The following is a 17,909-nucleotide window of genomic DNA, read 5'->3' as shown; positions in this document are numbered from 1 at the left end:
CTCACAGTGATCCTCCTGCCTCAGCCTCCCAAGTGCTGGGATTAGAGGCGTGCGCCACCACGCCCAGTGAGAAATTTCTATTTTAATATCAACCCTTAGTTGTCTCAGACACCTACGACAACTGTGATGTCACGTTCTTCTTCAGTCGCTCAGTTTTCTGCTTCAGTCCTTCCTTTGAAAGAGCTGACATGCGAGCATCACCCTCAGGAGGAACGTAGGCATCGAAGATACTAGCTGCGGGGAGAGAAGAAAACTAAACAACTGTTGAAAGACTGAGGTCGTTCGTATGCAATCAGGCAGGACCCTGGATAGGGAGTAGACTACTCCAACTGATTTCAGTGTAAGTGGGCGTGGTGAGACCTGACTAGAATCACTGAAGCTGACGCAAGAGGATCACAAGTTTGAGTCCAGCCTGAGCAATGTAGCAATTCATTGAAACCCTGTCTCAAAAAATTACGAAAGAGGGCAGGAGGGGATGTGGCTCAGTGGCACCGTGCTGCCTTGCAAGTCCAAGATCCTGAGTTTGATTCCAGGTACCAAAAAAAAAAAACCACAACTTACATTTGCTGGGGATTTAGCTCAGTGATTCCACTGCCTGCCTTACAAGCCCAAGGATTCGAGTTTTGATCACCGGAACCAAAAAAGAAAAAAAAATTCTAAAAAAAAAGAGAAAGGGTTGGGGCTTTAGCTCAGGTAGTAGACCTAGGATTCAATCTTCCAGTACAGAAAAAAAACTTCAATGTATATAGAGGGAACTATGTTACAATGAAAAAAAACAGAAGAATTTAAATCTATTCTCAGCACCTGTTTCTACTCTACCAAATTGGATAATTTCACTCTTGTATAAACAGTGTGAAAACATCAAAGATGATCTTGAAATATACCATATAGAAATCATTGTTGTAAGGGCTAGGGATTTAGCTCAGTAGTGCTGTGCCTGTCTCATAAGGTCCTGAGTTTGATTCCTAGTTTTAAAAAATATTTTTAAAAGGAAAAAAAAAAATTTTTTTAAAAAAGAAAAGAAATCATAATTGAAGTTGAGCTGATCCAGCAGTTAATATAATGCTGCCCATCACAGTCCAAGTCACTACAAGTTCCAGAGGCTCTGACAGTAAAGAGAGCAGGTCAGGGTCCCAGAAATACCGTATCTTACCGGTACAGGCCAGATGTATGGGACGTTCCAAACGTTCTGGAGGAATAACCAATCCTGCTTTCCGTGCATGTTCTAGAAATTCCTTTTGCGTTTTGTGTTTCTGTTTGTAAGTAGGAGGTGTGAAACGTTTTTTAGTTCTGACAGGAACCAAAGCTGTGTACTGAGTCACCAGAATGGGCTGGAAAGTAAGGGAAAGGTTAGGATATAAGTAACCTGGGGAGGAAAACCCCATCTTGAACAAACTCTACTCAAAGTCTTGTAGAAATACCTAAATTATCAATTATCACAGGGAAAGATCCACTACTACCCAAACACCTTAGCGCTATCTCCCACCTTGATGATCTTTACTAACATCACTCAACATTTACTAAAATGTTTAGTATACTCAATAGTACTGGTCGCAGTTCATGAAAGCAAGGCATCTGTTCCAAGAACTTTGATTTGATGGGGAGCTTGAATACCAATCCAAGGCCAAAAAGGATAGAAAACTTTTTTTTTTTTTTGAGACAGGATCTCATTATTCAGTTCAGCTGGCCTTGAACTCACTATGTAGGTGAAGCTGGCCTCAAATTAGCAGCGATCCTCCTGCCTCAGCATCCTGAGCGCTGGAATTACAGGCATGTGCCACCATGCCAGGCGTTTTTTTTTTCCTCCCCACTTTGAAATGCTTTTTTTTTTTTTTTTTTTTACCGGGGAGAGCGAATAGGACCTGGCTCTTGCGAGGTAGGTGAGGGAACCACTGAGCTAAATCCCCAGTCCTGGAATTCTATTATTAAAGTAAAGCAGATTCCTTATCTTGGAATCTCCTCCACGTTTATTCAGATTTCATTTCACTCTTTTTATGCGGAATCTCACTGTTAACTTTACTGTGTCCTGCTAGCTCGCAAATGACCAATAAGCTTTTTCAAATCAAGGTGACTTTCTTCTGATCACGACGTTTACTCGGGCAGGAACTGTGACAAGATTCCCTTTCCCGACTACTATTTATCTAGGCTAGGTGTAAGAATCAAAGAGATTCCACGTTCTTTCCCCTATTAAACCAAATCTGAGAAATTTAATTTCCGAAAATCCCCTGGCTCTCACACCCCGTCCAGGATCTCCAAACTCCGCCTCTGAGAAGTTTGAGGTCTCCTTTACCTCAAACTCTTCCCCATGCCGGCCCTGGTGGCGCATACCTAGAATCCCAGAACCCGGAGGGTAAGGGAGGAGGATCCCTGTAAGATCCAGGCCAGTCCGGACTATAGAGTGAGTTCAAAGCCGGCCTAAACTGCATAGAGACCTTCTCTCAAAAAAATAAAATTAAAAAAGCTTCTTTCCAGTCCATCCTAAAAGTCCTATATGCTCCGTCCCTACCCACCTGCCGAGACCACCATCCCAAAGCCCTGGTTAAGCAAGAGAAGCCAGGCGACAGGGAAGCTGCCATTTTGTTGGCGAAAAGGCTGCCGGGATGGGAGCTGAGCGTGAGGAGCGTGAGGTAGGCGAGAAGACGCACAGGGCGGAGCTAGCGCGCGAGTGGAATTTTCCAGGGCGCGCGCCCTGCGCCGAAATGTGGGCCGCGCGAACGCGCACGTGCTTGTGGGAGTGGGGGAGGGGGGCAGGCCGGTAGCGCGTGCGCAGTGGGATCACGTTGGGGGTGGGGGAACGCACGGCTGTCACGCGCCAGCTCTAGTGCGCTTGAGCTCGAGCTGCGGCTGCGCGAGAGGCCGTCCCGCTGCCTGGGGTTGCTGTGCTTTATTTAGTCCCCGTAAGAAAACAGAAAGTGTCTCTCCCTGAAGCCCGGGAGTTGAGACAAGTGTTTTTCCTCAGCACCTGGAGTCCCTGGAAAGTACGTGGATCACAGAGCAAAAGAGAATAGTTTCTGACCTCAATGTGCTGCGAGGTAACCTTAAACCTGAGCCCTGGTTTTCCCTGCCTGCCTGGTGGAGAAAATCCTTGTCAGGTCAGGGGAATCGTCCTCTGTGTTTGATAAAGTAAACGGCCAGAACATTTCTGGTCAGTTTGGAAAAGAGTCCCGGACCTACACTCTTAACAAATTTAAAACGGTAGGGGCCGGGGATTTGGCTCAGTGGTTCCGCCACTTGCCTCACAAGTATAAGGGCCGGAGTTCGATCCCCGGTACCAAGATTATAAGACTACAGTAATAGCTAATAAACCTAAAAATTGTTCATTCAGTGGCTGGCAATGCGCTAAAATTTTACATACACTCAATCCTCACCAGAAACAACAGTAGTATTACCGTTGTGCACGTGTTGTTCTGCAGAGAGATTAAATAGGTAAATTATTTCAGGTTAGACTGCTGATAACGTGCAAGAGATTCAAATCCAAGCAATGTAACCCCAGAGGCCCCGCAACACGCGCACACATAGAACTCTGAGCTACATCTGCAGCCCAAGACCTATGTTCTTTTTGTTTTGTTTTTTGAAACAAGGCCTCATTGTGTATTCCAGGCTGGCCTCGAACTCACAACAATCTTGCGTAAGCTTCCCAAGTGCTAGTATTACAAGTATGCACCACCATGCCCAGCTCAAATCTATGTGTGTCGTTTGTTTTGTTTTGTTTTTTGGTACCGGGGATCGGGTCCTTGCCCTTGCGAGGCAGGCGCCGGAACCACTGAGCTAGATCCCTGGCCCTGTGTGTCATTTTCGTTTTTGTTGTTGTTTGCAATTGGGATTGAACTCAGAACTTTGTGCTTGTGAGACAAGCACAGTGCCACTGAGCTAAATCCCCCGCCCCCCAAGACCTATGTTCTTAACCACCGAAAAGTACTGCTTCATATGGAGCTCTTAAAGCCATCATAATGTTGGCATTATCCTGGAAAATCCCATTCTGTAAACACTGCTGAATGACGAACACTTTCCACACTTTGTCATTGGTTCTTATTCTGCCAATTAGTATGTTTTCCTGTATCAGGAATCGAACTCAGGACCTTGTGCTTGCCAGGCAGGTGCAGTGGGAGCTACATTCCTGGCCCCTGCCAATTAGTATTTACAGGGCACTTATCCACAATATTTCACAGAGTTGGGAGCTTGATTCTGCACACAAGAGCTTTTAGGCCAGAGAATTGGTACAAAGTTTGGAATAAAGTGCTAGAGATGGTCAGAGGAACTGAGAGATTGTTTATGGGTTTGGAGATCACATGTACATATGTTTTTTTGTTTGTTTTTTTGTTTTTTTTGAGACAGGGTCTCACCATGTAGTCGGGACTGACCTGGAACTCACTATGTAGAGCCCAGGCTGGTCTCGACCTCAGAGAGATCCTCCTGCCTCAGCCTCCCAAGTCCTGGGATTATAGGCATGTGCTACCACACCCAGCCTGTACATATGTTTTTAAAATCTTAACTGTACAGAAAATTCTTGAAGGGTAAAAATTTCCCCACTCATTGTTTCTCTGGTGTGAGAAACCAAAAGTGGAGGTAAGGACCAAAATGTACACTAGATATTGGGAAATGGGAAGAAAATGTTCAAATGAGAAGGGAACAAGGTGGGGGGGAGCAGGGACAAGAAAAATAAATAATAGAAGTGATATGGGGGAAGAGATATAACTCACAAACCTGCTAGATATCCAAAACTCAACTCTGTGGTCTCTAAAATTGAAGAATGAATTTTAGCCACATGGAGGTTAAGAGTAGTAAGTATTGAAAGACAGAAAGATAGGGGTGGCCTGGGCACCCCCTTTCTCAAAGCAGTTTTACACACAAAACCAGGAGTTGATGTGGGTATAAGGTGGGACAAAACTACAGTCAATTAATAAGATAATAAGTATAGTCGCTTGGGTTATATGGTTAAAGAGGATCAAATGGGGAAAACAAATCCAGAGCGCGCACAGAATGAATTTCTGTGTATCTTGGATTTTCCCAGAAGGAACTGGTAAGGGGGTTCTGGTCCCCACCCAAGGTGACTTACACCTATTTAGATATCAATCACTGCTGTTTATCCCCAGGGGAACATGTGGGGGGAGCCGATTCTCCCATCTTGAAGCCTGACCTTCAACAAACCTGCCTCTGGCCACAGCTGTAATATGTTCTTACCTTCTGCCTTGACTCTCGGGCAGACCCAGCCCTCTCCTGACTGCCTGTAATTTTTTTTCTTTTCTCTTTCTCTTTTTTGGTGCAGAGGATACAACTCTGGACCTTGCGCTTGCAAGGCAGGCGGCAGCACCACTGGGCTAAATCCCTGGCCCTGCCTCTAATATTTTAAGTAACTTATCTATCTATAATAGTCTCCCCTCTGAAGAGCTATCCCTAACTTTGGTAGAAGAGAAAAGGTGTAGTTTCCATCTAGCTGGTTTGAGCTGAGAGGGGTTGGTGCCCTCTTGGGATGGGGACTTAGCTCAGTGGCACTGCGCCTGCCTTGCAAGCTCAAAGTCCTGAGTTTGATCCCTGGAACTGCAAAAACAAACAAGCAACCAAGGGTTGGGGTCATGTTGCAGTTTAGCAGTTATGAACTCTTCACAAGGTCTGTATAGTGGATCCTGACAAAAAGAATCTGGCAGGGGCTGGGGATTTAGCTCAGTGGTTCCTCTTCCTGCCTAGCAAGCACAAGGTCTTAAGTGTGATCCCCGATACAAAAAAAAAAAAAAAGAAATTAGAGAATGTATAATCACAGGATGAATACTAGAGTGGAAAGGCAGGTTGGGAAAAGAGCAGAAACTGCCTTTAAGGAAGCGAGTAGTGATTGTAACCAGCTGGCTCTTAGACCCTTAGAAGTCTGGTATTTCTTGTCATAAATTCCTCTAGTTTCAGCTACAAGATGATGGAGTTTTGTGGTTTTGGACAATTTTAGCTAAGGAATTTAAGGACTTTTGTTGAGCTTTTATAGATTTTACTGTAGTTTTTTCTTTAATGAACTATAACACTGATCAGCTACCAGTGCAGCTAGAAATTGCCAGAAGGGGTCAGTGATGGGAGCCTTTTTTTTTTTTTTTGGTACTGAGATCGAACGCAGGCCTTTGCACTTGCGAGGCAGGTGGCGAGCAGTACCACTGAGCTAAATCCCTAGTCTGTTCTCTTTTATTTTAATGTCACATGGTGGCAGTTCCCAAACTATGGACTAAGGTTCTCCCAACTCAGCGGATCCATAGGATATATCCTATGTTCAGGGGAAAAAACAGCAAAACTTTACTTGTCAGGTACTGGTAAATGTTAAAGCAGTTAACAAATTCAACACTACATCATGATTTTTGTGGTTCAGGCTGGCCCTGAACTCACTGTGTAGCCCAGGCTGGCCTCCAGCTTACAGCAATTCTCCTGCCTCTGCTTCCTGAGTGCTAAGATTGCAGATGTACACCACCATGGCCAACATGGTATTATTTTTTATATCTGTTGGTTATAAGTTTTTCTGCTGGTCATTTAGGACCAAGTTAGCCGGGGATTTAGCTCAGTGGTTCCATCGTCTGCCTTGTAAGTACAACGATCCGAGTTCAATCCCCAGTATCAAAGAAAAAAAGAATAATTTCAAGCTGGGCATCATGGTACACACCTGTAATCCAGCACTTGGGAGGCTGAGGCAGGAGGATCACTGTGAGTTTGAGAGCAGTCTGGGCTACATAGCGAGTTCCAGGGCAGTCTCAACTACAGAGTGAGACCCTGTCTCAAAAAAACAAAAAAACAAAAAAAAACAAAAACAAAAAACAAACCAAAAAAGACCAAGTTAAAGTGAGACTTGTGTTAATCAAAATTAACCTCTTACTATATATCAAGGTCAGTTAAGTCTCCTCAGGCATTACTTTGTTTTTTTGTTTTTTTGGGGTATACTGGGGATCAAACTCAGGCCCTTACGAGGCAGACGGTGGAACCACTGAGCTAAATCCCAGGCCCTCAGGCATTACTTTGGAACCACATATGGAGCCCCTCATCTCCTCTGTCAGGATGGGTCACGGTTTTGCTTGAGCCTGTTGCTTTCTGTAAAACCATGGGAGACTTTTCCTTCTTTGGTGACCCTCCCTTGGTATACTGTACATTTGTTGATTCCTGTCCTATGGGGTCCAGCAGCCTCCCTGCTCAGAAGGATGGGTGACTCACCAAAGATGTAGGATCCTGTAGAAAAGATTCTCTCATGTCCTGGGTCCTTGTCGACCTTGGAGGGCCAGGGCCAAAATACTGGCTGTCTTGTTAGCCCAGTTACCTTTCTACTTCTGGCCTCAAAACATTAGTTATTGTAGCCGGCCATGGTGTCGCACGCCTGTAATCCAAGCACTCTGGAGGCTGAGACAGGAGAATCACTGATTGCTGTGAGTTCAAGACCAGCCTGGGCTACATAGTGAAGTTCCAGGTCAGTCTCAACTACATAGCGAGACCCTGTATCCCGCCCCCCAAGAAACATTAGTTGTTGAATACCCAGAAGAGAAGATCAGTTACATCAGTATCTCAGAGGGATCAGTGAACTATTACAATCTCATCTGAATATCAGGCACTTTAAAATATTAAGTATAGCTTGGAGATGGTTATTTCTTATTAACCATGGTTGTTTTAGTACCTGAATCCTTGCAGAATGTGGTGGGGGTTTTTTGTTTTGTTTTGTTTTTGTTTTTTGAGACAGAGTCTCACTATGTAGTTGAGACTGACCTGGAACTCACTATGTAGCCCAGGCTGGTCTTGAACTCACAGCGATCAGAGATTCTCCTGCCTCAGCCTCCCAAGTGCTGGGATTACAGGTATGAGTCACCACGCCCATCTCCTGCAGAATGTTAACAGACAACAGTTCTATAATTTTACAGGGAAAATTTGAGATCAAGAGCCACACATAGCATTTTAGCATGATGATATGATGACATTATCTTTGCAACACACTTAAATGTCCGTCTTAGTATATAGAATAGCCTTTTAGTCAAACATCTCATCTGATTACAAGACATTAAATGACACAAAGAAACTTTCATCTAATTTGTTGTCCTGCAATAGGATGCCACCTAAGGAGAATCCACTGTTCTATCAATGTACCTTGGAAGTTTGTACTGTCTAGGCTCTAGTTTTTAGTGTGTGACATTGTTTGGATTTCTCAGTACCTGAGCATCCCTAAGTACAGTGACACATATACATTACATAAGTACACATTACGTACACATAAGATACACATTACATAAGTTTCAAAAAAAATTGGGGGGGTATTTGACGGTGAGCTTATGCTGGCTTGATGTGTACCTCATTACAAGTAGCTGGAGCATGAGAGAAAGGCAGATATCAGACTTTTTTTTTTTTTTGAGGTAGGGTCTCACTATGCAGTTCAGGCTGGCCTTGAACTCATGATGATCCTCCTGCCTCAGCCTCCTGAGACTGGGATTACAGGCGTGTGCCACCATACCTGACAGATATCAGAATTTTACAAAAAAAGATTATCACCATAACAATCTTGGTTTTATTTTTCAGAAGACCTGTATACCTGGAATGCATGAATATATTTAGTACACTATAAAATAGCAATGATGAGTGTTACAGCTACATGAAAACCTTTGTCTCTTGATTTAGTTTTTTACTGAGAGCATCTTTTAATAAAACCATATTGCAAGGTCCTGAGTTTGATCCCTGGTACAAAAAACAAAACAAAACAAATGAAAAAATAAGACCATATTGTTTTACTCACAGAAACTTTTGATGAAAACCAATGTAAACATATTACAATAATATATTTAGCATGTTTTTTTTGGTACTGGGGATCAAATTCATGACCTTGCACTTGTGAGACAGTCACAGTACCCCTGAGCTAAATCCCCAGCCCATGTTTAGCAATTTTTATTGGGGGCGTGTCTTGAATAAGGCTATGGAAATTATTGAGGTCCCATTAGTGAATACAGACCGGAATAAATGTTTCCAGGAAGCTGCTTCTTTATTCACCAAGGATAGTCCCATCCCACAGACTTCCCCAAAACTAAGCGGGTCCCCATTTAATTATCTAGACAAATTTTTGTATGACCTATGAACATATTATTCTGTTTTTTTTTTTTTTTTTTTTTTTTTTTTTTTTGGTCCTGGGGATCGAACTGCACTTGTAAGGCAGGGGACAGAACCACTGCGCTAAATCCCTGGCTCTGAACACAGTATTCTTGACCAATGAAAGATTCCCAAGTTCTTGTATACAAACAGTAGGTGTTACATTTATAAAATCAGTCTTGCATCCTGGGTGGAAGTATGCCCTTAACTCTAATGACACTTATCTATCAGCCAACTTCAGTTGTAGCCGTATTTTAGAAATTCAAAGAGGCAGCCAGGCATGGCGGCACACACATGTGATCCCAGCACTCAGGAGGCTGAAGCAGGAGGATCCCTGTGAGTTCAAGGCCAGCCCTGGCTACCTAGTGAGTTCAAGGGTGGCCTGAACTGCATAGTAAGACCCTGTTTCAAAAAACAAACAAAATCCAAAGAGACAATAAAAAGAAAAATATTATTGAGCTCCAACAAAACAGATAAAGATTTTTTTGTTTTTCTTTTTTCTGGTACTGGGATCAAACTCAGGACCTTGTGCTTTTGAGGCAGGCAGTGGAACCTCTAAGCTAAATGCCTGGCCTACAAAACAGATATAGATGTTGTAACCAGTCACAAACTGAACAGACAATACAGGCATACATAAGACAATTGTTAATACACCAGAGTGCACTCAGATTTATTTCACTGAGTTGAACTACAATAACTCTCCCTTTTACACTTTTAAAGTTTGTAACTATAAATAGACTAGTCAGAACCTTATGTAGGTCAACTAACAGAGAGCTCTTGCAAGAAGAATCAGAAGGAATAAAAACCTTTTACACTTGTGAAAGCAAAGACAGTTTTTAAAATGGGCCCTAAGCTGATGGTTTATCCAAGTGTAATACCCAGCTATACCGTCTTCTCATTGTTGCTTTGATAGTGATAATTATTGGATAGTTGTAGCTCGAAGCCAAAATTGCTTTTCCAGTAGCTGCACATAACTGTTCCTGCTAGAGGGACAGACTATTTTTTTTACTTTTTTTTTTTATTTTTTGTACCAGGGATCGAACTCAGGCCCTTGGGCTTGCGAGGCAGGTGCCAGAACCACTAAGTTAAATCCCTGGCCCGGGACAGACTATTGTTGTTTTGTTTTGTTTTTTTGAGACAGGGTCTCACTGTGTAGTTGAGAATGACCTGGAACTCACTATGTAGCCCAGGGCTGGTCTCAAACTCACAGCGATCCTCTTGCCTCAGCCTCCCAAGTGCTGGGATTACAGGCATGCGCCACCATGCCTGGCCGGGACAGACTATTAAAATGTAATTTTAACTATTTCCAGGGGTGGATGCACAGGCAAGATTTGGATGTAGAAAGAGACTAGGTGGCACTCTTTGGAGCTAAGTATGAATTCCAAACAGTAGGGGCAGAAGACCTGCCAAGGCTTCATTCTGCCCTCCTGCAGATGTCTATCTACCTATGACAGTTTTTCCCATTTCGCCTGTGACCCTTGGACTGTACTCAGCTATAGGCCCTCTTTTTTGAGAGCCTCAGTTAGTATATCTCTGAGAATAGTGGCTGACCTGGCCTGATGTTCTAGAGGAAAATCATGATCAGAGAGTCGGTCCTCTTCGGGCTGGGGCTATGCCTATTCTTTCACACTTGTTTTCATTTAAAACTGTTGTTAAACCGGGCGTGGTGCTGCACGCCTGTAATCCCAGCACTCGGGAGGCTGAGGCAGGAGGATCGCTGTGAGTTCGAGATCAGCCTGGGCTACAGAATGAGTTCCAGGTCAGTCTCAACTACATAGTGAGACCCTGTCTCAACAAACAAACAAACAAAACTTTTATCAAACTCATAAAGTTCCTTACAAATGTTTTGTTCTATCAATAAACTTATCTGTGTTATAAAAATCAGCCAGCCTGCCGGGGCGTAGTGGCGCACACCTATAATCCCAGCACTCAGGAGGCTGAGGCAGGAGGATCACTGTGAGTTCGAGACCAGCCCATATAGTGAGTTCCAGGTCAGTGTCAACTACATAGGGAGACCCTGTCTCAAAAAAAAAAAAAAAAATCAGCCAGTCTGCCCTGTGCTATAACAGTCAGCATCTTTTTTTTTTTTTTTGTACTGAGGATCAAACTTGGGCCCTTGCGCTTGCGAAGCAGGCACTGGAAGCACTGAGCTAAATCCCTGGCCTATCAGCATCATTCTTGAGAGGAGAGGAAAGTAAGAGGAGTTAATCTGCAGTTCTATCTAAGGACTGAAAGGCAGATAAACTTGGACTAAAACTCTTGCGTTATTCTGTGAGAGTTTAAGGATTAAATCTAGACCCTTTCTTTTTTTTTTTTTTAAATATGGCTCAGAGGTAAGTGAAGGTCAGCTCCACTCTGGATGAGTCACAATGAGGGGAAACTAACCATTCTGAAAACTTGCTCCTGAAATCCAGCAGTCACAGAGGAAAGAATTGCTTTGGACCAAACACTATTGCAAACTACATTATTTCTCAGGTGCAGGGCAGTGGAGAAGGGGCAGGAAAGTGACCCTAAGTGTGGCACAAGACCTAAACCCTAACCGTATCAGGTGCTGAAAGCCAGTTAAGAACAAGAGCTTCTCCAGAGTGGATCTAAGCCGTATTGGAACATACCTCGGAGACAAAAGCTATGGTCTGCTCCAACTTCGTTGCCAAGCAGAAAATTGAATGAATAATCAGAGAACCCGAATGGCTGTTTTTTTCAGCCTCCTGGAAGCAAGTGAGTGGGAAAATGAAAGTGCTCCAGTTATGTCGTGTAGGGCTTAGTTTATAATACACAACTCTAAATCAAAAAGTTCTAAAATCCCAGCCTGCAAAAGAAACCTTTCACCCCCAGGGACAGACAGAGACAGGTAATCGTTCAAAAGAAATCTCGGCCCTAGGACAAAGGGATCTTCAGGACATTCAGGTGTCCATCCTCGGTAACTTCCCTCCACAGCAGTGCTGGCTTGGTGCTACTTAAACCCTGGGTGCCTGTACTACATTGAAGAAGCTTACAGCTGGGCGTAGTGGCGCTCACCTGTAATCCCAGCACTCGGGAGGCTGAGGCAGGAGGATCGCTGGGAGTGCGAGGCCACCCTAGGATACATAGTGAGGCCCTGTGTCAAAACAAGAAGAAGAAGCAGCTCACAGATTAAGTCTGTGCTCATTGTCCCATTGTCTTTTATTAGAAGTCAATGTTTGATTGAAGCATAATATTATATTTTCCCAGTCTAGTTCATAGGTCTGGATAAGTGCTCCAGAAACCTCAGTGTAATTATTAGGATTGCCTGAAGACTTTCCTAGATCCAATTATGATAACGAACCTGACTCCATCTTGTGCCTCAAAGCCATTTTGTACCTGTGCTTGAACAAAGTGCTTGTACTTGGACAGCACCCCAAACCCCCACATCCTGCTTGGCAGTAATCTTGCTGCAGTTGCAAGATGTTTTGTAGCTCACCCAGTGTGTGTGAGACTCCCTTGTGCCCCCCACTAACCTGGCATGGTTCTGCTTCTTGTAAGATTCCCTGAGCCCTCCCCAACTGAAAGCATGATTTAAAAGGAGAAATCTGGGCCAGGGATTTAGCGCAGTGGTGCTGCCACCTGCCTCACAAGCACAAGGACCTGAGTTCGATCCCTGGTACCAAACAAGTAAGTAAATAAAAATGAAAGGAGAGCCCAGCAGAGCCCAGCACTCAGGAGGCTGAGGCAGGAGGATTGCTGGGAGTTTCAGACCAGCCTGGGCTACATAGTGAGTTCCAGGGCAGTCTCAACTACAGAGTGAGACCCTGTCTCAAAAAAACAAAAAAATCCAAAAATAAAAAAGTATACATTCCAATAGAGTAAGAGATTTTGACATGGTGTTTCCCTTCTGAGAACATATGAGAAAGAATTGGAGTCCCTTTAATTTCTACGTGATTTCTATATCCTCAAGGCATCCCTAGAGTTGACCCACTTCAGAGCAGGTGGCTGCCACCTGAAGGACAGAAGATGAGTCAGAGTCAGATTAGCCATCTTTACGGGCTTGTGGCCTTATCTTCCCTGGGAACTGGAATTGTTAACTCCAGGAGGTGTTTTTTAAAAGCCCAAGTTACATTTGATTTCAGCTGTAACAGTCGTGTTAAGAAGGAAGCATTGCTAACAAAACCACGAATCAAGAGATCTATTTCCTTTCTTTCTTTTTTGGTACTGGGGCTTGAACTCAGGTCCTTGTGTTTGTGAGGCAGGCGCTGGAACCACTGAGCTAAATCCCCGGCCAAGAGATCGAGGTCACTGCTTTCTAGTTCTTTGAAAGAGTGAGGACAGGTTGAGTGATTCAAGCACTGGGGACTTAGCTCAATGGCACTGTGCCTTCCTTGCAAGTGCAAGTCCTGATTTCAATCCCTGCTACCGAAGAGAGAGAGAGAGAGAGAGAGAGAGGAAGTGATTGGAGTATCTCCCAGCATTCAGAAGAAAGGAGTCAAGTCATCTACCTAATCACCTAGGCAGTCTTCCCTAACAGCAAGATAAGGCTGTTTTACTCAAAAAATCCACCCTAAAATTTCTATGTCTCTGAAGCTACAGGTTAAACTTATATCCATCACCTGGCAATCACAGCTCACACGTTAGTAAAGGTGCATTTATCAGTTTTCTACATGCACATGAAAGAAGAAAAAGGCTGACTAAAATCCACTTTCCAATTTTTTTTTTTTTTTTTTTGTACCTGGGATAAACGCAGGACCTTTAGCTTGCGAGGCAGGTGCAGCGCCACTGAGCTAAATTCCTGGCGTTTTTAATTCTAGTTAGCACATACACAGCACAAGTGCAAGTCGCCAGCTGACAGCCGTTCTGTTCCATGAAAGGTAAACAGTCATTGCAAGCAGCCTCCGCCTGACTTCCTGGAGGGAGGAGCAGTCCACCTACAGGCGGTTCTCAAGTTAACTCCCAATGAGTTAGAGAAAAGCTTCGCCGGAGTTTCTAACTTACCGGAAGAGAGAAAATGTCCAAGCCTGTATTTCAGTTCTTACTAGCGTGGTCTTTGGTCCCTGTGGCACAGAGAAGACCAGAAGATCGCTGAGAGCCACCTCTCACCTCGCTCAGGAGAAGTGGAGATTTTCCTGCTGGTCACGCGTTCAGGGTGTCCGGGCCCAGCTTCCCCTGAGAGCTTGGTGCATTTGCCAGAAATTCACCCTGGCCACGACCCCTCAGCTGTCCCCTCAGCTTTTACTGGTTCCCCACAAACAGAAATTCATCTCCAGAAAGGAATCCAACTGTTCCCTAGTGTTCTATAAGGAACAGACAAAAGCTCGAGCTGTCTTCATCTAAGATGACTCCCTTGTCTTTGGCATTGACAAACGCTGCTTTTCTATGGGCTCAACTTAAAGGTTCTTAGTTGTTGGTAGGAGGAAAATGTTGGGATGGTTCTGAGTTCTGTCTCTATCGTCCATGCCACCAAAAAAGGAAAATATAAAGTGGTAGAGAGAGATCAGAAAAAGGAAGTCTTTTCTTCTCATGCTCATGGTAAGTTATTAAAGACAACTTGCTCATGAGTAGTCACTCTCAGCCTAGAAAGGCAAAAATGAGGAATCTCAAAGGACTAAGATGGCCTCCTCACCAGCAGAAGTTCAGAAAGGAAACTGAGGCAGAACAGACTCAACAGTCTCTCTAGGGTGTAGAGGAGCAGTTTGGGCCAGTATGTCCCAGTGAAACCCGTCCCCTAAAGCTTAAAAATGGCTACCAGCCTATCAACTTTTAAATGGCAGGAAGGGGTCCCATAATTTATTTTATTTTGGTACTGGGGATCGAACTCAGGTCTTTGCGCTTGCGAGGCAGGTGGTGGAACCACTGAGCTAAATCCCTGGCCCTCCCATATTTTATTAATGAGGTTTGTATATTTTCTAAATATAAACTAGATTTCAGGGCTGGGGATTAGCTTAGTGGTTCCAGTGCCTGCCTCGTAACTGCAAAGACCCAAGTTCAATCCCCAGTGCCAAGAAATAAAAGAAAGAAATCCAATAAACTAGATTTCTTTATTTGTTTGTTTGTTTGTTTTGTACCAGGGATCAAACTCAGGTCCTTGTGCTTGCAAGGCAGGCCTCGGAACCACTGAGCTAAATCCCTGGCCAATAAACTAGATTTCATGAAAAGACCCATTTTACAGAATTTCATACTAAAATCCACTAGGAGGCACTCTAGTGTTACTCTTCCTCGTGATGTTGTCAAACAGGTCAAACAAGGAACACTAGTAAATTTAACAACTAAATCCAAATGCAACACATACAAAATAGGAATCAAAGCAGGTAGATTGCCGTGAGTTGTAAGCCAGCCTGGGCTACATAGTGAGTTCAAGGCCAGCCTGAAGTACACAGTGAGACTCTACTTCCAAAAAAAAAGCAGCAATAAGATGTCACTTCCTGGGCCAGGTATTTAGCTCAGTGGTTCTGCTGTCTGCCTTGCAAGCGCAGGGACCCAAATTCCATCTCTGTACAAAAAAAAAAAAAAGGTCACTTCCTGTCAGGTGTCTCATTCCTATAATTCCAGCACGCAGGAGGCTAAGGCTGGAGGATTGCCGAGAGTTTCGGCCAGCCTGGGCTACAGTGACTTAAAGGCCAGCCTTGGCTACCTAATCAATTCAAGGCTGGCCTGGACTACACAGTGAGATCCTGTCTCAAACAAAAAAACAAATAACAAAATGTCACTTTCCTTCATGGGACATCCCTCCCATGTTCTCAACTTCAATTTAGCACCATTTTAACAAAGGACAATGCGTAAAAGAGAAAGAAGGCATAAGAAATTAAGGCATGGAGCTGGGGATTTAGCTCAGTGGTTCCGCTGCTTTACAAGCGCAAGTTTCCAAGTTTGATCCCTAGCACCCCTCAAAAAATCAAGGCATAGCCGGGCATGGTGGCGCACGCCTGTAATCCCAGCACTCGGGAGGCTGAGGCAGGAGGATCGCTGTGAGTTCGAGACCAGCCTGGGCTACATAGTGAGTTCCAGGTCAGTCTCGACTACATAGTGAGATCCTGTCTCAAAAAAAAAAAAACAAAAAATCAAGGCATAAACAAATAACAAAGACAAGGCGTAAAAGTTAAGGATGACAATTTTTTATTACCTAAGCAAGTAACAATCCAGAATCTATGAAACAAAAGCAAACTCTTACCTCTGTCCAATTATCTTTTTGTTTTGTTTTGTTTTTTTGAGACAGGGTCTCACTATGTAGTCGAGACTGACCTGGAACTCACTATGCAGCCCAGGCTGGTCTCGAAACTCACAGCGATCCTCCTGCCTCAGCCTCCCCAGTGCTGGGATTACAGGCATGCACCACCATGCCCAGCTGTTCAATTATCTTGATGGGACCTCCAAAATGATCTAGGGAGTATGATCTATGGATGATACAGTGCCTCCAAATAACATAACCCAACCTGCTAGATATCTGATACGCTGAGTTCCTGTTCTCTAAAATCAAAGAATGATTTCTAAGAACAATGAAAGTTAAAAGTAAGAAGTTTTGGGGTTTTCTTTTGTTTTGTTTTTGGTACCGGAGAATCAAACTCTGGTCCTTGCACTTGCGAGGCAGGTGGTAGAACCACTGAGCTAAATCCCCAGCCCAAGAGTAGAAAGTATTTATTGAGATGAAGTCAGCTGCTGTGTAAGAAAGACAGAAGAGATCCCAACTGGGTGGGTCAGGGACCCTGCTTCTCAAGGGAGTTTTACAGAGGGAAACCACAGGGGAGGCAGGTATAGATGGGTCAGATCTATGGTCAGTGAGGAAGATTAGAGTATAGTAGCTCGGGTAATACTGATTAAATGGGGATCCCATGGGAAAGCGAGTCACACAGCAAGCGTGCATAGGATGAACTAGGATTTTCAGTAAGGAAAGGGCTAGGGAGGTTCTGGTCCTTACCCGAGGTGACTAATGCCATTTACATATCAGTCACTGCTGTTCCTCTTAGGGGAACATGAGGGTGGGGTCAGCTCTCCTTGTTTTGAAGCCTGACCTTCAACAAACCTGCCTCTGGCCACAGCTGTAATATGTTCTTATCTTCTGCTTTGACTCTCAGGCGGGCCCAGCCCTGTCTGACTGCCTATAATATTTGAACTAACTTAACTGTCTACAATAAGATCACCTCTGCTTCTGTTTCTTTTCTTTTTTGTTGCTTGTTTTGTAGAGACAGGGTCTCACTATGGAGCCCAGGCTGGCCTCAAACTCTGGGTGATCCTCCTGCCTCAGCCTCCTGAGTGCTGGAATCACAGGCATGCACTGCTGCACCCGGCCCATCTCTCCTTCTTTTTTTGTTTTATTTATTTATTTTTTGGTACTGGGGCTGGAACTCGGGTCTCTGCGCCTGTGAGGCAGGCGGTGGCGCCACTGAGCCAAATCCCCGGCCCTCCTCTTTCCTCTTACCAAGCTCTGATCCGTTTCTCACGTAGTGAAAATTTGTTCCGTAAATGCCTGGACCAAATAATAAAGGAAAAAACATCATTTAATTAATTCTGAGATGGATTGCAAATGAATGTTGTTTGATTAGCTGCTGTTTTGGAAAATTCATTTTATTCTCCTGCCTCATCAACACCAGGATAAATTGGAAACTGCGTGCTGGGGAAGTGATACCAAAGGCAAATTTGTTAACCCCTGACCTTGTGAGTTTGCATTTCCAAAAAAGCAATATAAAGATCTTGCCTCACTGACGAGAGCAAGAGAAGAAAATCATGTGCAACTGGAGGGGGGCATAACAGTTAGGGGCTCGGCCTGCTGAGAACAGTAGGAGAGCGTGTGTGTGTGTGTGTGTGTGTGTGTGTGTGTGTGTGTGTGTGTTTCCTGAGGACTGTATCCAGGGCCTTTGCACTGAGCTGCATCTCCAGCCCTTTTTCAT

The 17,909-nt window shown here is 44.1% G+C and overlaps 1 protein-coding gene across 1 annotated transcript in view; it reads right to left on the bottom strand.

The window, feature by feature from the left end:
- The window catches only part of Mrpl45 (mitochondrial ribosomal protein L45), a 14,749-nt gene extending 12,108 nt beyond the window's left edge, over positions 1 to 2,641 (bottom strand). The window contains exons 1-3 of the mRNA XM_010620085.2: positions 2,511 to 2,641; positions 1,154 to 1,331; positions 117 to 234 (exon numbers count right to left, since the gene is read on the bottom strand). Of these exons, the coding sequence (XP_010618387.1) occupies positions 117 to 234; positions 1,154 to 1,331; positions 2,511 to 2,576 (362 nt within the window). The 5' untranslated portion in view covers positions 2,577 to 2,641. The remainder of the gene's footprint in view (positions 1 to 116; positions 235 to 1,153; positions 1,332 to 2,510) is intronic.
- Between the last annotated feature and the right edge of the window lie 15,268 nt (positions 2,642 to 17,909).

This window comes from Fukomys damarensis, unplaced genomic scaffold, assembly GCF_012274545.1.
Source record: "Fukomys damarensis isolate Sample0158 unplaced genomic scaffold, DMR_v1.0_HiC HiC_scaffold_13, whole genome shotgun sequence".
NCBI classification, from domain to species: domain Eukaryota; kingdom Metazoa; phylum Chordata; class Mammalia; order Rodentia; family Bathyergidae; genus Fukomys; species Fukomys damarensis.
The sequence above is the reverse complement of the archived record's forward strand: the minus strand, read 5'-3'. Positions and strand labels throughout refer to the sequence as shown.